The 24,595-nt window shown below is 50.4% G+C and overlaps 1 protein-coding gene across 1 annotated transcript in view; it reads left to right on the forward strand.

Annotated features, from left to right (window-relative positions):
• The window catches only part of COL15A1 (collagen type XV alpha 1 chain), a 110,662-nt gene that overhangs the window by 37,857 nt on the left and 48,210 nt on the right, over positions 1–24,595 (forward strand). Inside the window, exons 3-11 of the mRNA XM_049627200.1 lie at positions 716–1,263; positions 2,894–2,968; positions 4,499–4,579; positions 10,272–10,419; positions 14,378–14,487; positions 16,547–16,702; positions 17,807–17,959; positions 19,962–20,111; positions 20,588–20,731. Coding sequence (XP_049483157.1) covers positions 716–1,263; positions 2,894–2,968; positions 4,499–4,579; positions 10,272–10,419; positions 14,378–14,487; positions 16,547–16,702; positions 17,807–17,959; positions 19,962–20,111; positions 20,588–20,731 — 1,565 coding nt within the window. The remainder of the gene's footprint in view (positions 1–715; positions 1,264–2,893; positions 2,969–4,498; positions 4,580–10,271; positions 10,420–14,377; positions 14,488–16,546; positions 16,703–17,806; positions 17,960–19,961; positions 20,112–20,587; positions 20,732–24,595) is intronic.

Raw genomic sequence — 24,595 nt, forward strand, 5'->3', positions numbered from 1 at the left:
AACTTACCCAGTTTTATAGAAAGAAATGAGGAACAGTCTTTGAGTCGATGGGAGAACATCATATATTCTAGGAATATTCTAGGAGATATTTTTCAAAGTTTTCCAAACTGTAGGTCAGGACCTTTTAGTGGTTAATGAAATCAATGTAGTGAGTCATTGCCAGGATGCTTTTAAGAAAATAAAAGAGAAGAATTCTGAAACAGAGGAAAATATCAGAGTGCCTGGTGGGTATTAAAAATAAATAATGTTGGGGCGCCTGAGTGGCTCAGTCAGTTGAGCTTCTGACTTCGGCTCAGGTCATGATCTCGCGGTCCGTGAGTTCGAGTCCTGTGTTGGGCTCTGTGCTGACAGCTCAGAGCCCGGAGCCTGCTTCAGATTCTGTGTCTCCCTCTCTCTCTGACCCTCCCCCGTTCATGCTCTGTCTCTCTCTGTCTCAAAAATAAATAAACATTTAAAAAATTAAAAAAATAATAATATTTTCTGAAACATTGGTTTCAGTGTTACAAGTATATGTCTATTGAAGGGGAAATATTGTGTTGCAATGTAAATGCATTTCTTATTGTGGGTCATTGTCAAAAAAAGTTTGAAAGCCAGTAATTAAGGCACTACCGTGGGGTTCCGAGGAATCCCATTTCGCTTGTGAGTTTTTATTTCTTCATTTCCAAGTATGGTAGAATATATGTGTAAGGCATGGCCTCTGTCTCCTTCCCTGCAGAATCGGTTTCTCTGGGCCACCTGGACCTCACGGAGCTCATCGGTGTCCCCCTGCCCTCATCTGTGTCCTTTGTCACGGGCTATGGTGGCTTCCCAGCCTACAGCTTTGGGCCTGGTGCCAACGTCGGCCGCCCGGCCAGGACCCTCATCCCTCCCACCTTCTTCAGGGACTTTGCCATCACCGTCACGGTGAAGCCCAGCAGCGCCACAGGCGGTGTGCTCTTTGCTATCACGGATGCCTTCCAGAAGGTCATCTACCTGGGCCTGCGGCTCTCGGGTGTGGAGGATGGCCGCCAGCGGATCATCCTCTACTACACAGAGCCAGGCTCCCACGTGTCCCATGAGGCTGCTGCCTTCCTAGTGCCCGTGATGACCCACAGGTGGAACCGCTTTGCAGTGATTGTCCAGGGCGAGGAAGTGACCCTCTTCATGGAGTGTGAGGAGCACAGCCACGTCCCCTTCCAGCGGTCCTCCCGGGCTTTGGCTTTCGAGCCCAGCGCGGGAATCTTCGTGGGCAATGCAGGAGCCACGGGGCTGGAGAGATTCACCGTGAGTCCAAGCCTCGCAGATCAGGGAGGCCAGTGGACACCACGCAATAAACATAAGCAACTATTCCTGTTAATTATTTTTAAAAATATTTTTTAATGTTTATTTATTTCGAGAGAGAGAGGGAGAGAGATCGCAAATGGAGGGGCAGAGAGAGTGGAGAGAGAGAATCGCAAGCAGACCCTGCACTGTCAAGCGCAGAGCCTGATGTGGGGCTGGAACTCACGAAACTAAGAGATCATGACCCGTGTGGAGATAGAGTCTGATGTTTAACCAGCTGAGCCACCCAGGCGCCCCCTCGTTATTGTCTTATCCTTACAGCCTCAAGGAGGCGTGTGTGGGTGGTGTGGAGAGTCCTAGTCCTGGAACCCCAAACCTAGATTCCGGTGCTAAGTTTCCAATTTAGCCTGATGACTTCAGAGTGTGGATTCTCTGGGTTTTCTTATCTGTACACTAGGATAAGAAGACCTACACCGTGGAGTTGTAGATTTAAGTGGGATAGCCTGAGTGGAAGCTCTTTGTGCATTTTTAAAAAATGTGTATTTATTTTATTTTTGAGAGAGAGAGAGAGAGAGAGAGAGAGAGAGAGACAGCATGAGCAGGGGAGGGGCAGAGAGAGAGGGAGACACAGAAGCTGAAGCAGGCTCCAGGCTCTGAGCCGTCAGCACAGAGCCCCATGTGGGGCTCAAACCCGCTAACAATGAGATCGTAATCTGAGCTGAAGTGGGATGCTTAACCGACTGAGCCACCCAAGTGCCCTCTTTGTGCATTTTTAAGGCATTAGAAAAAGAGGAAGGCTTATTATTCCTTCAGTGACTTTTCCTTTGGAGAGGGGCAGCGGTTACATTGAAGTAATTTCTGCAAAGGTGGAGTAAGCTAGAATGCCAGAGTGACAGGTCATTTCTCTCTCACCTTTTAGACAATGTGCCCTGAAAAAATAGCAGAAAATTGACTTTCCTGTCAAAATGGGCTTTTATGAATAAGCCATTCTAAAGAAAATCCCTATGTTATTGTAGTCACGCATTTAGTCAGCACCCATGCTTCTGATACCTCACCTAACTGTTACAGGACGGTTCCATGTGGCAGAGCTCAGGTATATTTGCAGTACGTGGGGACACAGTGAGTGAATCTTAAGAAGCTAAAACCCAATTACAATTTTTCAACACTGACTTTGGAAGCCTCATGGAGAATGAACTGTCAGGTGTGGAGAGAGGAGGCAGGAGTGGAGGCAGGAGGCTGGCTGGCCGCTCTTCTTCCCAGGAGGCCTTCCAGCCAAGAAGCTTCATGCTCCAGGGGAGAGACACTCTGGGAGTGGGGAGACGTGCATCTTAGGGCCTGTCGGACAGGTTGGGGACCTGGGGCCAGTTAGGAGGCTGCTGTGGCAGTCCGTGCTTGGAACCCAGTACTCCCCAGGGGCCTCCCCAGGTAGTGGAGCTCATATTACATTGGCCCAGGGAGAGTCCCCCTAAATGAGAGTGGGCCAAGGGTGGCTCCACTGTCACGGCCACAGGCAGCACATTCTCGCACCCGTCCTTCCCCTTGGTCTTCTCCGTTACAGAACAATCGTGTTTCCCACTAGCGGTCACGCTGTAGATGTACAAGTGGTGGCTTCTGACCCTCTGCTTTTCCCCAGGGCTCCATACAGCAGCTCACTGTCCACCCGGACCCCAGGACCCCTGAGGAGCTGTGTGAAGCCGATGAGTCCTCGGTGAGCCCCGACCCCCAGCAGCCAGTCGGCCAGGGAGGGTTGGGTGCCCAGGCAATTCCTCTTCCCCAACGTCATGGAGTCTCTAAAATCTCTCAACTTGTCAAGCGCTGCCTCAAGTCCTATTTTGGGCTTTTTGGCTTTTTTTTTTTTTTTTAAAGTGCTTCAGCTATCTTATTTGTGGGGGGAGGGGAGATTGTGTTTCTTGTAAGGTGTTAGGCTCTTCTATGGCTGTGGCAGTCAGTGGCCTGGTTTCCAGACTTCCTGCCAGGAAAGGGTGTCAGGATTCTAAAATCAAAGTTAAAACTCTAAGACATGAGTGTAAATTCCTATAAAAACGAACCTAAATTTAGCTTTTGTGCCTGGCAAATGAATCAGTTCCTAAGTTGGGGGTGGAATATGGTAGGCAGGGAAAAAAGATGGGCCCTTCCGCTCCTCCCCCCTTCCCTTCTGTCCCTCCCCCTTTTCCCTCCCACTTTGCCCCCCCCCCCCCCCCGCCTGTCCCTGCTAGGTGACAGTCCTGGGGGGTGCTGGACATAAAGGGATACACTGGCACCTGTCTCTGTCCTCCAGCTGCTCACACACACTTAACACGCTCCAATGCAGTGACAAAGCTGAGGATGACTGGAACACCGGGGAGGTCCTCAAACCCAGGTTCTCTGGCTCGGGTGGGGGTGGGGGCACAAAGGTGAAAGAAGAGGAACCAGACTAGGTGAGGGGGGGCTGATGCCTGGCCAATGACAAGGGAATGTTAGCCAGATGAAGAAGAAAAGGCATTTCAGGCAGAAGCCATAGCCTGCTGCAAAAAGTCGGAGGCAAACAAAGCATTCTTAGAACTTTGGGTGCTGTCAACCCCAAAGCAAAGCATAAGTTGATTTCATTCATTTAGAAACAAAGCAGAAAAGCCCTTCGGAGGTAGAATTTGGCTCTGTAAGAATGTCTGCACTCCCTGAGGCCACGATCCTGGCCTGACATTCAGATAAAGCCGGGAGCAGGGAAACCTTATGTATATTCATTCCTTTCTCTGCAGTGCTGTGAGTACTGGAAAAGTAGAAGCAACCCCAGAGTCCAAGAATAAGGCATTATTTACAAAATGATGGCCCCCAGGCCCTTTGGCTGACATTAGAAGGCTAATTAGGAAGAAGAGGTAGCAACAGGAAGACATTCTCTGTTACTGTTCTCCACTGTGTAATTCCATGATTCTGGTGACAGCCACGCAAGTGGGAGGGCCTTTGGCAGGGATTGAAGGGACCTAGACAAAACCAAAGTAGGTATGTTAGAGACTGTCCATTGATTGTAGCTTTTTGTTTGCGTGAGCAATAAAATGTGGAAGGAACAGCAAAAAGAGCCAAGCTTGTGCACTGTACACATTCTCTCTCAGTTCCGCTCTTCCTGTCTCTTTTTCCCTCTTATGCACACACACACACACACACACACACACACACACAGAGTTTCTCCAAAGGAGTCATCTTATGTGACTTTCCCACTTGTCAACTGCTCCCCCTGTGCCCGGCATGATTTATCTCCATACAGGGGTCGGGAGAGACCAGCGGGCTTCAGGAGACAGAGGGAGTGGCCGAGATCTTAGAAGCTGTCACCTACACTCAAGCCCCGGTGAGTACTGGCTGGTAAGCCATACCTTCTCTGTCAGCTTTTAGAGGCTGAGTGCCCAGAGCCTTAGGTCTGACATCTCTGTTCTTAGATCTGTGACTTCCATTGTCGGCTCATCTGGGCAGATTGGGAAAGTCCTGGCCGAGGGCATTTTGCCAGATCTCCAGTGCACTGGAATGCCAGTTGTCTCCCGGCCACCTTGTGCTGTGGCCACAAGAGGACTGTCCAAAGGCAGATATTGTGTCCTACTGCCTCCAAGCTCTGTGAACTTAGCAAACACATTCAACTTCTCTGAGCCTCAGCTCCTCTTCCATAGAGTGATAATCAGAGTCCTAGCTCCTGGGGTTGATGTGAAGGCCAGATGACGCAGTGCAGGGCCGGGTCTCAACCCAGTGTCTGGCATGAGGGAAGTGGCCCTGAATGGGAGATGATGTAGCATTTGCTCCAGGCACTGGGCTGTGAGAAAGAAGTCAGGGCTGCCACTCCTGTGAGATGTAGAGTCTTCTCAGGAGCTCCCGTCTGGCCCCATGGGAAAGGCAGCCATCCTCCCAGTGGTTGGGGCCTCCTCCCTCCTGGGAATCCACCCTGTGGCCTAGACAAGGAAGTGGTTTTGAAAGCACTGAGTCAGACTGTGGAGACAGCGGGAGCCCATTTTTAATGAAAACAAGACAACAGCATCTGAGTCATTGAACACAGAGGCCCAGTAATCTGGCACATTCTATAGACTCATCTCCGATAAAGGAAAAGAAGGAGGTAGAAATAAGGCAGAGGCTATAAACTATAGATTATAGACCTGTGGGAACAGAGGTTTGGGTAGGGCAGAATAGAATTGTAATCTGTTAGTGCTCTTTCTGTAGAGAGGTATATGGAAAACTACCCTTTGCAGGGCAAACTGAGACCCAGGCAGGGGAAGAGACTGGCCCTTGGGTACCTGGGCAGAGCTGAAGCTAGAGCACGGGTCCCCTGATGCCCCATCCAGGGTTCAGGCCACAACCCTGTGCTTCTGGCCTGGGCAGTAGTGCAGAGGTTTATCCCCAGGACCACAGCCGATTCGAGGGCAGCTGAGTTGGAAGAGGCAAAGGTCCAAGGTGGGCTAGGTGGCAGTGGGGAAGGTGGCTGGTCTGGGCAGTGTTGGAACCCTGTGTGCCACGGCTCTTGGCCACCCTGTTGGCATGTCCAGGGCACATGCAGCAGGGCACAGAGTGGTGGTCCTTTGGGCCTTCTGGCCTGATGTGGTGGTACCCCCAGTGCACCAGTTCACAGGTAGGAGTGAGGCCAACTCAGGCAGAGATGCCAGTAACCCACGGTGGCCCTGCGAGAGGGACAGGAAAGGGGAGTGAGGTTTGAGAGCATGAGATGATCATGGTGACGGGGACTGGTCAGGGAGGGCTTTCTGGTAGAGGAGGCGTTGGAGCCAGGCAGCTCTCAAGAGGGGTAGAGACAGAGAGGGGACGGAAGAGAACCAGGATTTCCCCATACCTACCGTGGCTCTGCTGCTTTTGTATACATGACTTAATGTAATCCTTACAACAACTGTGTAAGGGAACTGACAGCAGACACTTGGAGAACAGTGTGGCTTTGCTAGGGTCATGCAGTGGTGAAGTCAGAACCTTGGACTACAGTACTGCACGTGGGGGCACACCGCAGCCGGGAGGAAGTGTCCGGAGAAAAGTGATTTGATGGACTCTTGTTCCTAGAATTCCCAACCCCACTCTCCCCAGTGGTTTTAAGAGAACTGGTGCATACCAGAGTTTCACCAGGTGTGGTTTAGCTCTGCCGCTTGCTGTTTATTGACCTTGAATCAGGAACTTTTTCCCACTCAGTTGAGATGGAGCATGGCTACTTCATAGGCTAGCGCGAGTTACATGACCCTCGTGAAACCTGGGTGGGACTCAGCACATGACAGCCCTCAGTTTATGGCGGTGGCTGTCATTAGTCCTGACTGATAGGCTTATTGTGCCAGAGTGCCCTGTTCCCCTGGGGGTCCCCTTCCCACCACCTGCTTCCTGCCTGGCTGGTGACTGGGGCTGCTGGAGCATGCCAAAGCCCTGTAGCTGTCCTCAGTCCTTAACAGAATTCTCTGTGGGCTGTGGGCCCTGATGCTAACTTGCCTGTTCCTGGTATCAGAATCCCTTTCGCAGGTACCTGCACAGCATTCACTTCCTTTGCCATTTGCAGGGCGGTGTTTTTCCATTAATTCTTCAGAGGAGGCACTGAGGCACAGAGGGGTGAAGAGCTTTGTCCCCAGGGCTGCCTGGCTTGGAGGGGGACAGAGCCAGGTCTCCAGCTTGGGTCCAGATCCTAGAGCTCCGTCAGTAATGTCACCATCTCCTGGAAAAAGCTCTGTGGCTCCCTCTATGACCCCCCCCCCCCCCCCCCCCGCCACCCCAGGACAGGGAGTTTCCCTCCTCTCTCAGACGTTCCCCTCCCGTCTCTGTCTTCTCTCTTGGAATGAATCTCACTTTCCTGTCCTCACCCTTTCCAATCTGCCACCCTGCAAGACACAAGCCATGACCAGCGAACTGAATCATGGACTGCCTAAGCAGTTAGGGACTTAAAAAGCCAGCCCTCCTCACCTCTTTCCCCATTTAGGGCAGGAGTCCCTGCTACCCCGTTCTTCCCCCCTGCTAAGTCAGCTTCTGTTGACACACCTTTCCATTTCTGGAAAGTTCTATCATGCCTAGTTAGAATTAATGTCCCCACGGTTCTCAGCTCTGGCTGTGCATCAGAATCACGTGTGTGTCTTGGCAGGTGGTGGGGGGGCCATAGTGGGGGGACAGTTGCTGCCTACCTGGACATTCGGATTCTGGGGGAGTGAGGTCCACCAAAGTGTAAAAGCGCTGCAGGTGATTCTGATCCACAGCCAGGACCTCTTTTCCAGCCACACCCAAATGCTCACAGTTTCCCAGACTCTATACATTGCATCCCTTCATCCAGGCCCCAGTGGTCTGTTTGCCTAGAGGGCCCTTCCCCCGCCCTCCCCTACCCCCCCACCTGGCCAATTCCTACTTTTCCTTCAGGATCCAGTCCACAGCCCCTCATCAGAGCTTCCCTCCTGCACTTGGGTCTCACTTCTGCTGTCCCACGTGTCACAGTCAACCACATTGTGTCTGGGTCTGGTCTCCCCATAGTCCAATAATTGAAGGGCAGATGCTCTGCCTTATTTCTTCATTTCTCTATCCCCCGGGATCACCTAAGGATCTGGCGCACAGGAGAGCCTCAGGAAATACGTGTGGAATGAGTAACTCTGTTGTTGAGAGAGAGGCCCAACAAATCTCTACACTTTTTTTTTTTTTTCAACGTTTTTTATTTTTATTTTTGGGACAGAGAGAGACAGAGCATGAACGGGGGAGGGGCAGAGAGAGAGGGAGACACAGAATCGGAAACAGGCTCCAGGCTCCGAGCCATCAGCCCAGAGCCTGATGCGGGGCTCGAACTCACGGACCGCGAGATCGTGACCTGGCTGAAGTCGGACGCTTAACCGACTGCGCCACCCAGGCGCCCCTCTACACTTTTAATACAAAGTCTATACACCCGACAGCCCCGTTGTGTCATAGACCACGCTGGTTCCACATCCACGCTAGCCCCTGAAAACCACAGCCATCTGCTGGAGGCAGGACAGCTGCCCTAACCACCGAAGGTCGGCTTACCAGAGTCACGCTCTGCCTTGAACAGGGCATTATAGCTGACTTCTTGGGAGTGTGACAAAAGAGGGTTTGGGCTTGACAGGCTGGAGTCAGGGATTTCATACAACAGAACCTTTGCCATCCTGAGTAACAGAACTCAGCCCGTTGTTCCCTTGCTATCCTGTTTCTCATACCCCCACCTGCCTGCCTTGTCCCAAAGCTCAGGTCCCCTACAGGACACCATCAGAGAAGCACTGCAGGGTGCCCCATGCTCCTGGAAGGGAGAGAAGAGGAAGTGCCCGGGGCAGGGCCCTTACCACCCTGCTGGGTCACCACCACAGCTGGGGAAGTGTGGGGAAGACCACTTGGGAGTTCTCCACAGCCTTCCTGCGGTGGCACCTACTCTCTGCTGCCACCCCCCGCCCTGGTCCTGCCTCTGTAGTGCAGCCTCCTGGTCTCTTGGCCTAAACCTCAACTCTTTCAACCCTCAGATCCACGCTCCAGTTGGTGTCAGGATGAACTCCCCACAGCACAACACTTCTCTTGAGCCTGATATCCCATGAAGGCCCCAGGTCCAAGGCCAAACTTCTCACCAAAGGGCCGGCCTCCCCGCTCTCTGCCTCTCCTGGCTCTGGCCCCCTGCTTCCCTCCTCCAATCCTTGAACCCTCACCAGGCGCAGGTTGCCAGGCCCTGACGATGCTGTGTCCTTTCTTACCCAGCACCTCCCTCCTTCCCTGGCTGCTGAAGTTCTCCTCATTCTTCAACGCCCAACGTCTTGGAGGTTTCCATTCCTGCTTCTACCCTGGAGAGTTTACGCTACAGTAACCTAGATTTTGTTTTTCAATACATATATAGTCCATAATCGTTACTGAAAAAACTGCCAATTGCAGATGAGCAAAGCAGATAAAAAATCACCTCTAATACCAACACCCGGAGAAAAGCACTATTGAGGTGCTGTCCTTTCTCAAAATTTAAAATTCCAGTGATGTTGATAATAGCTACCATTGATGGGTTCGTACTATGGGCCTGGCTCAGTGCTGAGCATCTCCATGCATTTTCTAACCTGAGAGTATTACTATTGTCCCGTTTTACAGAAGAGTGAAGTTACATGACTTGCCTGACAAAATGTGGCCAGTAAGTGGAGAGCAGAGATTTGACCTAGATTTGACTGTAAGAACCGAACCATTAAATCCCAAGTTACGGTGCCCATAAGAATCCCCTTTGTTCTGATGGACCAGAGATCCACTGTTTGTACACTGGATTTTGGCACTAAGGAAGTAACCTATTACTAGTCAGGATAGGCAAGTCATGTGACCATTAACAAATCAGCCCTAATACCTCAGTGGCTGAATTTTCTTATTCATACCACGGGTCCAACACCAGTCAGCAGGATCCTTCCATTCACCGCCCTCAACCACTTGAACTAAGAAAGGGATGAGGCTGGGTCTAGGGTTCCTGGATCTTGGGATGATATCATGACATTCATGGCCCCCCATCACCATTTCCATCTAGATCTTGAAGATGCTCTGTGTTTCCAACTGTTGGGGGTTTTTGTCTGTTTGTTTTTCTCTACTTGGTAAGGTTAGTCTAGACATTGTCTGACTTTGGAAAAGTGACACAGACCCTAAAGTTTCCTTGGAAGGAAATCACACTCATCTTCTATTTCATAGGTGTTCAGGACACATCTGGGAGTGGATGTATATGGTGCTCACTGAGTGCAGCCTGGTTCATTCATTTGTTTACTCATTCATTCCCTCATCTAACAGAGCTTTATTGGGCACCTCCTCGGTGCTGGCCTAGGGCGCAGGGTCCTTGTGCTGGAGCTTCAGCCAAGATGAGCAGAACCTCTCTGTAAATGGAACAGAACTCAATTCCCCCAGCACATACCTTTTTCAGGCCCTGGGAGGTTCAGTAGTTGCCTATGTACGTGGCAGGCGGGTCCAGCCATTTTTCTGGGTTAGTTCAGCACCTTGTGGATATGTTATTTTCTTCAGTGATAATCACTGCTGTTTTTGTTCTGCTTCCCTCCCAAGTAAATCCTTTTGGGTCTCATTTTTCCTCCCTTCAGTCTAAAGAAGCAAAAGTGGAACCCATAAACACACCTCCGACTCCATCCACTCCTTCTGATGATGGGGAGCTTTCCGGAGAGCCTGTACCTGAGGGGACTCTGGAAACCACCAACTTGAGTGTCATCCTGCACAGCAGCCCTGAGCAAGGCAAGTCCCTGATATGCCTTCATATACGGTGGTCTTTTAGTAAGTGGTTACTGTGTACCCAGCCTGGGTGATGTATGCAACGTAGAGCATCTCATTTAACTTTCCCCTCTGTCCTTTGAGGAAGGAATGCTAACCATTCTCATTTTATAGACAAGACGGGGAGATCAAGTCAGGTTGGGTTACCTAGCTGAGGCTCTTTGGCTTGTAAATGGCATGGCTGTGTTTGAACTTGGATACTTGAATTTTTTTTTTTTAACATTTATTTATTTTTGAGACGGAGACAGAGCATGAACGGGGGAGGGTCAGAGAGAGGGAGACACAGAATCTGAAACAGCCTCCAGGCTCTGAGCTGTCAGCACAGAGCCCGACGCGGGGCTCGAACTCACGGACCGCGAGATCATGACCTGAGCCGAAGTCGGCCGCTTAACCGACTGGGCCACCCGGGCGCCCCTGAACTTGGATACTTGAACTTTTAACTCCCAGACTCCAGCAGGGACTGAGTTCCAACAGAAAAGCTTACAATAATTATTGCTGCATAATAAATACCTACTGTGTGCCAAGTATTTACATACTTTATCTCCAATCCTGATAATACATCTCCCAGATGGTATTATTGGCCAGGATTTTATGGGTGGGAAAACCAATGCTTGGAAAGGTAAGTGACATGCTCACAGTCACACAACTAGGGAGGGTTGGGACCGACCCAGTGCTCAGGCCTGACTCCAGAATCCCCACCCTTTCCAGCTTCGGCCACAAACTCCTGACTCTCAGAGGATAGGATCGAGTCATCTAAACTCCTACGTGGCTCACGTGGGAAACTGGTGGCCAGAGAGGGGCAGGTGCCCAGCAGGTCAGCGGCAGGCCCTGGGGGAGGTGCTGGCCTCCTGGCTCCCCATCCAGGGCTCTCACTCCTAACTCTTATTCCACGAGCTGTGCAGAGGACACTGGCCAAAACCCAAGATCTGATGTGATCCCCCGGGCAGCAGCTTGACACGTCCCAAGGTCTGAGATTGGTCTGTGCTTTCTGCCTTTTATCAGAGGGGTGGCCATTCCATTGAAGGTACTGCCTGTGCCAGAGCACCAAAATACAGGGCAGGAAAAAAGGGCCAAAACCACTCAGACTGCCTGGAGGAGGGATTGGTTGGGCATATTGTATTCCATTCATATGTACAGCCCTGAAATTGGTGATGCAGAAGATTCAGTGTCCCAGGGACATGCTCATGGTATACTCCATGAAAAAAAAGCAGATTTCAAAACTATATGTGTGCTGTAACCCTAATTTTGGATATGTTATTTATATCTACTTGGATATAGCCATGTGGAGCAGTGTATATGTGTGTGTGTTAGAATAACATACAACAAAATGTTATAGGTCATTATCTGGGTGGAAGGATTGTGGGTGGCTGTTCTTTCCTCTTTTTACTTCTGTGTTTGACAGGTCTTCTGCAGTCATATGTATCATTATTCCTTTTACCTCTGCCATCAGTAAATGAGCGTTACTTTAAAAACGAAATTGGGAGGCGCCTGGGTGGCGCAGTGAGTTAAGCGTCTGACTTTGGCTCAGGTCATGATCTCGATGCTCGTGGGTTCGAGCCCCACTTCGGGCTCTGTGCTGACAGCTCAGAGCCTGGAGCCTGCTTTGGGTTCTGTGTCTCCCTCTCTCTCTGCCCCTCCCCCTATCATGCTCTGTCTCTCTGTGTCTCAAAAATAAACAAAAACATTAAAAAACAATTTAAAAAATAAAAACTAAATTGGGAAGTGTATGGATGAGAGACGGTATACAGTACCGATTAGGAAAAAATTTGTATAATTATTTAACAAAGTCATAATACAATCACTGAGTCAGGGTGTAGCCATGGAAAGAGTGGCGACAGAGCAGACACTTTGGACAGAAGCCCTGCTCAGCCACCTATTTGCTGTTGGGCCTGGGGCATGTTGCTTAACACTTCCAAGCTTTGGATTCTTTAACTGCCCCCTGGGAGTGTTCCTAATCCCTTCCTCCCCAGGTAGATTAGAGAATTGAACCCAGTCAGGGATGTGGAAGTGGTTTATGAATTGCAAGTGCTGTCCTCCTGGGCCGAATTAGGATCTCTGAGGAGGGGCAAGGAAGTGTGGGGGGCTTCAGGGCTGGGACCAGGGCCTCTCCTAGACTGAGGGGTGAGTGCAAAGGCGGTGGGAGCCAAATGCAGACTGGGACGCAGGTCCAAGCACAGCTCATCTGTTCCCTGTGATCAGCCAGTCTCCTTAACTGGCAGAGAAAAGGCCAAACGGAAACCATAGAGCTTGCTGAAGTGTTTGTGTTCTGCTGGTTGGGTGGACAGCCCAGATGGTGAGGAGAAAGAGGTCTGAACCCTGAGCCCTCTCCCTGGCTGCAAAAAGCCACCTAGTAGTTTTATTCTAAGCTTTTCTGACATCATCTTGACCCATGGCACCCCCATTCCCCACCCTCCAAAGAGTGTGGACTCAAAGGCATGGGATCTGGCCTGCTGCTTGCACAGCACCCCCTGGTGGCCAGAGCCGGGAGGACGAGAGAGAGTGGTGATGTGTGCTGACAATACATAGTTCACTTCTTACCGTGGGACATGCGTGAGCACACCGTGTGTGCAGATGGCCTGGCATGGGGACAGGCCGACCTGGCTTCAGGGCCCCTCCCAGTCACTTACTTTCTGTGGGACCCTTTTCCTCTTCAGCAAAGTGGGGTTAATAATAATAAGGTGCTAACGTGGAGATCAGAGCAGCACACCTATGCCATGAGGAGATGGTGGGGAGACTGAAAATGTGAGATTCCTGTCCTGGCTCTGTCCCCGAAGCTGCCAAGTGGTGGGAAGGTCCTTGTAGGTAGGACGGATAGGCTAGTGGCAGAATGAAATGAGACACTGCAAGGGACATGCTTAGGCTGGGGCCCCGCCCACTAGCCTGGGGCCCAGCCCATAACAGGTGTGTATTCATATTAGTATAATTTGTTTTTCTTTGCTTTAGGACTCCATTTGTTTTTTATTTTTATTTTTATTTAATTTTTTTTAATGTTTATTTATTTTTGAGACAGAGAGAGACAGAGCATGAACAGGGGAGGGTCAGAGAGAGAGGGAGACACAGAATCTGAAACAGGCTCTGGGCTCCGAGCTGTCAGCACAGAGCACGATACGGGGCTCGAACCCACGGACCGCGAGATCATGACCTGGGCCGAAGTCGGATGCTCAACCGACTGAGCCACCCAGGCGCCCCTCCATTTGTTTTTTAAATTGCAAAAGAGATATGTGCTTGTGCTAACAGTTCAATCAGTGCAGAGTTGTATGAATCCCCCAAGATAGTAGTTTCCTTTCCTATCCTCTGGCAGAAACCAATATTAAGCATTGTGGGTTAGCCAACTGTGTGTGGCATGTCTGCACACACACACACACACACACACACGTATCTGTATATTACACACATTATTTAATAATTGCATTAAATATATAATGATGATTATATGTATAATGATAATAACACAAGTAAACTCATATAGTTTTTTTTCCCTTTACCCATATAGAACCACTGACAGTGAACATTTATCAATTGCTAACTATATTGAGGGGCTGTCCTCAATGCTCTTTCTGCATTAATGTATTTAATCCTTATAAGCACATAGTCTTCAGAACAACCTTGTGAAATAGGAATTGTTATTTCCCATTTGCGGATGAGGATCCTGAGACACAGGTTAAACGACTCACCACGGGTCACGTTTCTAGTAAGTGGCAAAACGGGGTTCCCACTCCACAACTGGTGCCAGAACCCGTGATCAAAGCACAGTGTAAAATTGCCTCTCAACATCTGTTTTTCTGCAACTTGTTTTTATTTCCTCTTAATCCTTAATCCTGTATTATGGACATTTTTTCCAAGTCAGTAGATAAAGAGATACTTCATTTTTTTCCAAGATTGCAAAGTGCAGTTATTAATTGCAGAATGGCTGCTTCCTTAGGGTCTGGTGAGATCCTGAACGACACACTGGAGGGAGTTCATACTGTGGACGGTGCCCCCGTTACAGACGTTGGCTCGGGGGATGGGACCCTCATCCATGTCACTGAAGAGGTGAGTGAATAGTTCATTTCATTTGCTAAGTCAGTAGTAAGTTTGCTTGTTTCAGACTTGCTGGTGGCTTGCCTTGGGCACCATAAAGAAGGAGGAGGGTTTTAGTTGGATGTCATGGGGACTGCCTCCCTCCTGCTGCTACAGAGGAGGGCAGACTCGGGGCCCCAGAGGCTCACCAGGGATGCACCAAGACAGGAGAGGTGCAGCAGAAGCCTGTCCTCACATCTGCATGGCGCTGAGCACCGGGTCCTCCCTATGGTACCCACCTCCCTCCTGCTCATTTCTGAAGATAAACAGCCTTATCCACCCTTTGAGCCCCTTTAAGACAGAATCCGATCGACTGCACATGTGTCCACCCCGTTGTTGTGTACTCGGCTTTTATACTCGCAAAGCCGGTTTTCTAAAAGCTAGATACAGTAAGGTGCGAAAGTAAAGCACATGTGTTTTTCTCACAGCCGGCTCTGCTGAAAACCCACGGGGTCAGCTCATTCTTTCTGCTCTCCTGGGATGAAACTCAGACACTTCTCATGCTCTCTCAGTCACTATCTGATAATAACCTATTTTCACAGCTATTTCCAAAGTTCAGTCCAACAAAATACCAAAATTCAGTTCCTTTGTCTCCCAAATCCCAAAGAACACGTATCCAGCTCACCAAATGATTTGTAGTGGAGAAAAGGGAGGGGAAAGTCCCAGCACACTGACAATTCTCTCCAAAGGAATTTTTTACCTTTTCCTATATAGCCCAGAGGCAGGTAGTAGGCCTACCCTGATGAACTGATTTCCTTTCCTTGTCTCTTAGCCCGTCCCACACAAGTGGTCTGCTTGCTTCTTCCAGCGCATGGAAGTGTACTTAATTGTACAATGAATTAGTTGTTTTTTTAAAATTTTACTTATTTATTTTGAGAGAGAGAGTGCTTGTGAGTGAGGGAGGGGCAGAGAGAGAGAGGGAGGGAGAGAGAGAATCCCAAGTAGTCTCCATGCTGTCAGTGCAGAGCCTGATGCAGGGCTCAAACTCATGAACTGTGAGATCATGACCTGAGTCAAAATCAAAAGTCAGACGCTCACCCAACTGAGTCACCCAAGCACCCCAGTGAATTAATTGTTCCTAATTGTACTTTATTGTATAGGCCTTTGGGACTCCAGCTAAATTTGAAGCAGAAAGAGTCTCATTTTGAAAATCTGTGACATCATTTTTTCTCTCTTTTTTGGGGAGGACAGTAATTCTGCAAGGAATTCATGCTGTAGGAAAAAAGGGTTCTGTGGTCAAATATGCTTGCGAAATACTCTGTTATGTAGTATATAGCATGTCTTACAGATTCCTTATAAGTCTTGTAGCAAGGAAATCTAACTTTGATCGGCTTAGTGTTTTTAGTGTCTAAAAGAACTACTTTTTGCAAAACAAAATTATACAGAATAACCTGTGTCCCGCCCCCAAGTTTAAAAGAAAAAAAAAAAAAACCTTTGGAAACTGAGATAAAACCTAGTTTTAAAACCTAGCCAAAATTGCTGTTGCTATTTTGTGCATCTCCTGTGTAACCTCCGGAGAAGGGTATGCATTTCCCAGGGAAACTGAGTCACAGGGAGGGGGGAAGCATGGAGTTCAGTCTGGAGAAGGCTGGGGAGGTCAGAGCTGCTGCCCACACATCTCTGAAGCACCATCAGGGGCAAAGACATTCACTTGTTCTTATAGCTTCTGGATGGGCACATAGGGGAGGTCACAGGGAGGCAGATGCTTCTAGATAGAAGTGTTTAGAGCTGGAGCAGGGCTGGCTCAGGAGACAGGCATCACTGGTCACTGGCATGTGCAAACGGATGCTTGGAATCAACCAGCAGATACAGTCATCTTGTAGTCTCTCCTGTCCCTGGGATTCTGGGATTCTGGGACTGTCATGGGGCTGCAGTGAAGTCGAAGATAAGAAAAGTGCTTTGAGAAAAAGAAGCTAGAGAAAGGCAAGCTGATAGAGAGAGGGGTGTGGGCAGTCTGTTCTCTCCAGCCACAGGCTTGTTGATCAGGGCCACGGACTCAGTGATGTGGTCCCTCGCGATGCTTTTGTTCCAGAGTGTGCACACTGAAGAAGGTTTGGCAGCCACAGCAGCGGCCGGGGAGGCGGAGGTGCCCATCAGCACCGCTGGGGAAGCGGAGGCCAGCAGTGCACCCACCGGGGGGCCAGCCCTGTCCTTGTCCACTGAGGACATGGGGGAAGGCGTCACTCCAGTAAGTAGCTCAGAGTCCATTCTCCACCTCACCTGTTTCTGAGGGGTCGTGGGCATCTCTGTGGGAGGAGTCACTGGGTTTCCTTACCAGTCTGCAGAATTCAGAGTGACAGCCTTGTGGGATCAGATCTGAATAGACATGGATTCGGAGGCTGAGGCATCTATTGACTCATCCAGGTGTTTGTGGAGTGATGTGTTGTGCTGTGCACAGGTGCATAAGATAGACCAGTTCTTGGGAACAGAGTGGTAAGAGGCGCAATAGGAGAAGCACCAAAAGGGGCCGAGGGCCCAGATTTTGGGTCCTGCAAGCCTTCCTGGAGAAAGGATGCTGAAGGTAAGACCATGAGGACACCTAGAAGGAACCTGGCAGATGGGAGTGAGACAGGTGTTCCAGGAGGGACGCCAGCAGGAACAGAGCCCTGGGGCTGTTAACATGAACATGCAGAGAGGTCCTGTGTGAGCAAGGGAAGGTAGGGAATGTGGCTGGAGAGGCCTCTGAGACCTGAGAGCCGCGAGTCGGAGCTGGAGCATGTTCAGAAGTGGGGAATCACTGAAGGGCTAATGGCCAAGTCGGAGTAGGATTTATAAAGTGGAGAAAGGGTGGGAGAAGCAAGCCTGGAGTCTGTGTTGTGGTCTAGGCAAGGGGCTGGGATCGGAGGCCATGTCGTGGTCCAGGTAAGGGGCTTGGATCAGAGATCAGAGGAAGTGGTCAGTGAGGCCAGCTCACTCCTCTAACGAGAAAGAAAGCTGGGTTTTGCTCCAGCACCATGACTTGGGCATCGGCGAAAGCCCCCCTCCTAGGAGGAGCGAAGACGGTAGGGACCGTGGTGGGTGGCCCTGAGGGTGATGGGGAGGAGCGGGGTGAGCCACACAGGGGGCATGCTGTCCAGGGACTCCTGCCTTGAGTGGTGTGTGAGGTGTGGATTTCTGCGTGGGTGCCACATTCGAGGCAGCGGTGTGGGATGAGGTCTCGGATATACAAGCGCTTTGAAGGCGAGGAAGCAACGGAGTGCAGGTGCCTGACAGGCCTCAGCTGTCTGCCGCCTGCAGCCAAGCCGACCACAGTAGATTGCTGCTAGGTCCCTCATGATGCCTTCCCATTAAGGGTGCAGATGCTGAAGAAGGCTCGGCAGCCACAGCAGCTGAAGAGGCCGAGGTGCCCGTCAGCACGGCTGGGGAAGTGGAGGCCGGCAGCGTGCCCACGGCGGGGGTGACCCTCTCTGTGTACACCCAGGGCCTAGGGGAACGGGTGACACTGGTAAGGAGTGCAAAGTGCTGCAAGGTTGAAGTTGCCGCTGGGAGCAGGTCCCAGCCTTCATGCTGTTCCGCACACCCCAAGGAGCCTGGATGGGACACTTCTCTGAAGGGGAGTCGGCCGAGGCCTGGGTACACGTGCGGTGGAGCCCTGTTGGCCTGGGGACCGTGCACGCTGGCAGTCCCAGCAGGCCGGTGGGGAGTGAGGCTGGGGACAGGTGGAGAGCCAGCGGCGGGGGGCAGTCCCAGGGGCCCATTACCCACCACCCCCACCAGCAGCGGGGCAGGAGCTGGGGCGTGAGTGGAAGAGGTGATGACAGCACAGCCATGGCCTGTTTCCGGGCACAAATGCGGGCTATCAGAGGGTAGAGGAAGGTCAGGGTCCAAAGGCAGGGGCAAGCATTCTCAGCCCTCTTTTTAGGCAGCATGGAGACAGTGTTTCCAGCTCATGGAGGTGGGATACAGATACAGGACACTTGGCAGGTCTGTCCCTGTAATGTCATCATAGTGGCTGTCCTTCAGGTTCTCCAGACTCAACAGACTCCAACCTGGACTCCTCATGTCCACTCCTCTTGTGGTCCCACCTCAAATGATTGGGACCCTCATCCCCTGGTTACCCAATCCAGAATTCTCTTCCCTCTACCTTATTCCCCACATCCTGTCAAGCATCAAGTCTTGTTGAGTTTTTCTCCCTGTTGTGGACCCGCCTCCTTCCCCTGCCCCTTTCCCCATGCCAGCCCGTGGACTGAGACCGCATGTCCCCCATCCAGGCAAGGGCTGAGGTCCCTGCCTCACCTGTCCATGCTCTCCCCCGACTCCTCCTGCAGGGGCAGCCCTGTGCATGGAGCCTTCCATCGCCCTCACTCCAGACCCTGCCCCCCCACCCAGCCACAGGGCCTTGCAGGGTCTGGCTTGACTGGCCTTGGTGACCACATCTTAGGCCACTGTCTCCCTGGTTCTTGGGGCTCCCACCTCACTGACTTTCTTTCAGTTTCTTGAACGTGCCTCTTTCCTTAGAATCTTCCCATACCGTGCCCTCTCTCCCTAGAACCTTTTCGCCCCTTGGCCCTGCCTTTAATGCCAATTTATCCTTCAGAGTTCAGCTCAAACACCACTTTATCATGGAAGGACCATCCTAGAGTGTGAAGTCTCCTCCTCAGACACGTTCATGGGGCCCAAACTTCTCTTTGGAAGGCCTCATCGTAATTGTAATTAATAATAATCTTGGTAAATGGTTCATTCCTGGCTCCCTACAACCATAAGCTCTGCGAATACATCTAGTTCATTGATCTGTCTTTATCCCTGCACATAGATGGTGGGTACTCAGTGGATATTTGCTGCATGAATGGAGGGGTTGTCTGGCCATCAAATATCAACAACATTGGCCTTTGAGATCACTCCATCCGTTTGCTCCCAGCCTTTTCACCTTTGGTCCACGAGGGAAACTTTGCAGTGGGGATGCTTACCTGACCAGCTAATAGCGCTTCCGGGCCCCTTGCAAGTTATGTGGATTATTTTCATTAACAAAGTGGCTGCCACCACCTTCTCTACCTCCTCTTCCCCCTCCTCCTTCTTCTTCTCTTTCATCTCTCATCTTTGACCCCTCATTCCTTATCCTTCCCCTTCATTTCCTTCCTCCCCCCACTTCTTGAAAAGCAAAGCACTTGTCATGGGGTGAGAGAACTAGGGAGCGAGTATTGACTCAGTAGAAAGCAGCTACCCCGGAGCTAAAGATGTGCAGGCTGAGGCCAGGCCCTCGGCACAGGTGTGCTGTAGGGGAGCCGGGAGGTGGGTGGACTGGCCTGAGAGGCGCCCTCCAGCCTGGGGCTCCAGGAGTCCGTGGGCCAAGGCAGGTCTTGCCTGAGCAGAGCTATGGCCGTGTTATCCATCTGGCTGTCTATCTGGCCATGCTATCTATGTGGCCGTGGCTTCCTCCCTGCGCTCACACACCCGCTGACCCAGGGGTATAGAAACGGCAGCCGATTCTCATGCCAATTTTGTTTCAGGGTCCAGTCGGTGAAGAAGCGTTAACAACAGCAGCAGCTGCAGCAGAAGCGTCCCTCAGCACTTCTGAGGAAGAGGAAGCTCGTGGTGTCCCTACAGACGGCCTGGCTCCCCTCACACCCACAGCAGCCCCTGAGCAAGAGGTCACTTCTGTAAGTGGTTCTGGTATCCCGTCTGCCTCACAGCGGGGAGAGGGGTCAGTGTCACGAGACAGGAACAGTGACTGGCCCTCCCCAGGGGCAAATGCAGCCCTCAGCTTTGTGAGAGCACATATCTGGGTAGGTGCCGTTCGAGGAAGGCAGGGTGCGGTGGAAGCAGCATGACAGAGTGGGTCAGAAAATCCGAGTCCCGACCCTGCTACCTCCTAGTTTTGTCCAGGAATTTTCTCAAGTCAGAATGGGTTGCTGGGGGCAGGGGGGAAGGAGCGCCCCATCACCAGAGGGGATGCATTTGCTGGAGGGGGATCCTGAGTCTGTGAGTCTGTGCTTCTGCGAATGTGTGGTGGGTAATGACGGTCGAAGGTAAGAAAGTGTTGTGAAACGACAGTCACCCAGACTCTCCGGCAGCTGTGTGCACGTTGCGTCACAGGTAAGGTGAGGTGACTCCTCTTGTTGGTTTTTCTTTCCAGGGTCCTGGCGATGAGGAAGACCTAGCAGCCGCCTCCACGGAGGAGCCCATCCCCGTGGCTGTGGCAGAAGAGCTGGACAGCACCCTCCCTGAGGGGCCCCCACTTCCCGTACCCACAGTGGCTTCTGAAAGAACGGTCACTCCGGTAAGTGGCGTTAGAGGCACGGAGATTTGCACGGCCGTTCTTATAGGGGAGAGAAGGAAAGTCCTGGGAGGGACTGCCCCTGGCTGGCTCAGAGCGGGTTTCAGTTTGGTTCATAAAGTTCCAAATTTGGGCATTTGAGGGGCGTCTATCCTGGGAACACACAAGGAAGCTGCAGTTTGCAGAGGAAAAAGCAAGAGATAAAAATCTAGGGCACCTGGCTTCATGTCCCAAATCGTCCTCCATTTCAAATGAGAACTTCCTAATGGCAAAGATGCAAAGACCCCATTTCAAATGTCATGAGAGTCCCATCCTGAACGTGGGGAAGCCTGTAAGACTTGGTGGGGACTCGGAGGTGTGTGTGGGTGACCCTCATGCCCCCTCCAAAGAGAGTTTCTATATTTCTGGGCTATTCCTGTGTGGCCTCTTGCAAACACTTTCTTTACTTTGGGCCTCATTTCCTCAGCTCTCTGGGAGGGTGGCTCTGAGATCATGTCAGAGAACGCAGGTCAGGGAATGTTTGGAAAGCTCTGTACACATGCATGGGGCTGTCACCACTTAACGGCTATAACTTTGTGTTTTAGAATGAGGAAACCTAGTGCTGGTTGTCAGCATGGCGGGTGTGAATCAGAATGAAATGGCTTTCAGATGTCACAATGTTTTTTTAATGTGTATTTATTTTTGAGAGAGAGACAGAGTGTGAGCAGGGGAGGGACAGAGAGAGAGGGAGACACAGATTCTGAAGCAGGCTCCAGGCTTTGAGCTGTCAGCACAGAGCCTGACATGGGGCTCGAACCTGTGAACCTCAAGATCATGACCTGAGCCAAAGTCGGACACTTAACCAACTGAGCCACCCAGGTGCTCCCAGATGTCACTATTTTTTTTTTTAATATTTATTTATTTTTGAGAGAGCGTAAGCGGGGGAAGGGCACAGAGAGGAGGACAGAGGATCCGAAGTGGGCTCTGTGTGGACTGTCTGACAGCCATGAGCCCAATGTGGGGCTCAAACTCACAAACCGGGACATCATGACCTGAGCTGAAGTCAGATGCTCAACCTCAACCAACTAAGCCACCAAGTGCCCCTAGATGTCACTATTTTTAAGAGACAATCTGGTGACCAGATAGGGCATATCAGCCTCTCAACAGCACTTGGTTACCCACGCTTTCAAAGCCTTGACTCGAGCTACAGGCGTGTGACCCGTCACAGTGCTCCAGGGCTGGCCCGTGAGGGGAGGGCCGTGGGATCAGACTCAAGAGCACACTGGCGTCCAGAGTGCCCATTGCTTAAGGACCTCGTCCAGTGGCCCAGTGGTCGTCAGCACTGCTTAACTGTCTCTTTATTTAGAGTCTGTCCATTTGTTTATTGACTTACTCATGGACTCAGCACAGCAATTCAGGGCCTCAGTCCAGACACTTGGAGATAGAGATGGGCATGGCCTCGTTCCTGTTCCCAAGGAGTTCACGGTTGAGGGGCAGGAAATAAGCTGTTTGCACTGATGTTTGTGAAGCACTCTGTGTTCCGAGTTTATCTGACCCTATTCATACCACCTCTGTCTGGTACAAGGTGAGTGGGCCCCAGTCTGTCGGTGAGGGTTGTGAGACCTCCAGAAACCTGTCTGCTGTTACATGCCTCGAGGAAGCAGAGCTGACTTTCGAACTGAGGCATGCGGGCCAGCAGAGCTCATGCTCTTGAACTTCCCTGAGAGTGTGGTGAGGTGGAAAGGTGTCAGACTGGGGGCCAGGAGGCCAGGGTTCTTTCTGGGAATGCCACTGACCCGTGATGTGTCCTGAGTGTCAATGTTACCATCTGTAAACAGAGGGAGGTAGACAAGAGCTCTGGTTTTTAACCCTCTCGGTACATTAGAGACACCAGGACATTTAAAATGCTGCAGGTGTCTGAATCCACTGCCAGACCGATTGAGGAGCCCCTCCATCTGGGGTTCAAGCTCCCAGGAGATTCTACCATACAACTCACTGGGACCCACCCAGCTGGCTGTGATGTCATACATTGTGACTGCCAAAACACCAAGACCATATCCCCCCACAGTGACGCCACATCAGTGCAGCACATGTACATAGAACCAGCCCTCCTTTTTCCTTTTAAGAAACCTTTTATCATGGAAATTGTAAAAATTCACAAAGGGATTTAGAGTACTATAATAAGCCCCCCACATACCTGTGACCCTATGTGAATAAATATCAACTTGCCCGTGTGCTTTATCTCCTCCACCTTCTGTGCCCATCTTTTTGGAGCAGAGATGGAGGCTGGAAATATGTTTAAGTAAATCCCAAATATGGCATCATCTAACTGATGAATACTTTAATGCACATTGCTAATAGTTTGATCTGGGACTCTCCCCTCCAGCGTTAGCCACAATGCTGTCCATCAGTGGTCATTCTGATTGGATGTCATTATCCTTCTAACAACATTAACAATGGTTCCTTCATATCGTCTGATACCCTAGTTGTTAAAAAATGCCTTTTTGCAATTAGTTTGACTCTGGATCCCAACACTTACTACACACTGTGTGTGGCTGATGTGTTTCTTAAGCCTCTTTGGGTCTATGATTGTCTCTCACCTTCCTTTTTCTTTGTGCCATCAATTTGTTGGAGAAACTGGGTCATTTGTCCTTCGATCCCTTGTTTTTTCCACTTGGACAAGTTGGCACTCGACTTGTGGGCCTCCCCAGACCACCTGTGTTGGTGGGAAGGTAGATTACTATTTCTGAGAAAGTTCTTTGTCAACACATGTTCACAACCTTAAAATGACATATTACTGATCCAGAAACTTCTGTTCTAGAAATTAATCCTAAAGGAAGTAGTCTTATATGTAAAAAAACTGTATACAAATTTGCTAATCTCAGTGTTGCCCATAATAGAAAAGAATTGAACACGGTTTAACTAGACAACAGTAGGGGGTTGATTGAATAAAGTATATTCAAGTAATGGAACATCATGCAGCTATTAAAGTTATACTTCTTAGGAGTATTTAATGATGGGGGAAATACAACATAATGTCAGATGATAAAAGCTGGTTATAAACTTCAGTTACGTTGTGTGGTCTTAACTATTTAAAAGTTGGGGCCCCTGGGTGGCTTAGTCGGATAAGTGTCCAACTCTTGATCTCAGCTCAGGTCTTGATCTCAGGGTCATGACTTCAAGCCCCATGTTGGGCTTCGCACTGGGCATGAAGCCTACTTAAAAAAAAAAAAAGAAGAAGAAGAATAGACACACGTACAAACCCTGGAAGGCAATACCCTCCCTGATCGTTAGTAGTTGTGGCCTCAAAGTGGCAGAACTGTGGAAGGATGGTAGGTTCCTAATACATTTTGGTGTTTTCGCCATGAGCGTATTTACAATGGGAATTTTTAAAAGCTCTAAGAAGAGTTGGGTCGAGGGTGGGGGGGGGGCGGGGAAGGGGGGAGGGAAAGACAAACACACAGTATTTCATCCTGGCACGTGACTAATAACAGATCACCCCTAAGTGCCTGTGTCAGGAACTGGCAATGAGGTGAAATGGAAGCCTCCATTTGAGCAAATGGTTTAAAAGCACAATAGGGACCAGCCAAGAGAGCACTCACTCTGGAACCTTGTTAGGATCATTATGAATCTCAGAGTCAGCCAAAGCAGTGAGTGAAAGGGACATCCACATCTGGCCCTGCCGTAGACCTGTGACAGATTTCTCACCTGTATCTTTGGCTACTCATACATAAAATGGGGTCATAGTACTCGCGTCTCGGGTTGTGCTGGGGATTAAATGAATTAACACGTGAAAAAGTTTACCTAGTGCATGGTACACACTCAACAAATTAGTATATCGAATTATTTTGCAGATGAGGCCCAGAGAGGTTAGGGGTCACACAGGGC

This window comes from Panthera uncia, chromosome D4 (assembly GCF_023721935.1).
Source record: "Panthera uncia isolate 11264 chromosome D4, Puncia_PCG_1.0, whole genome shotgun sequence".
NCBI lineage: Eukaryota > Metazoa > Chordata > Mammalia > Carnivora > Felidae > Panthera > Panthera uncia.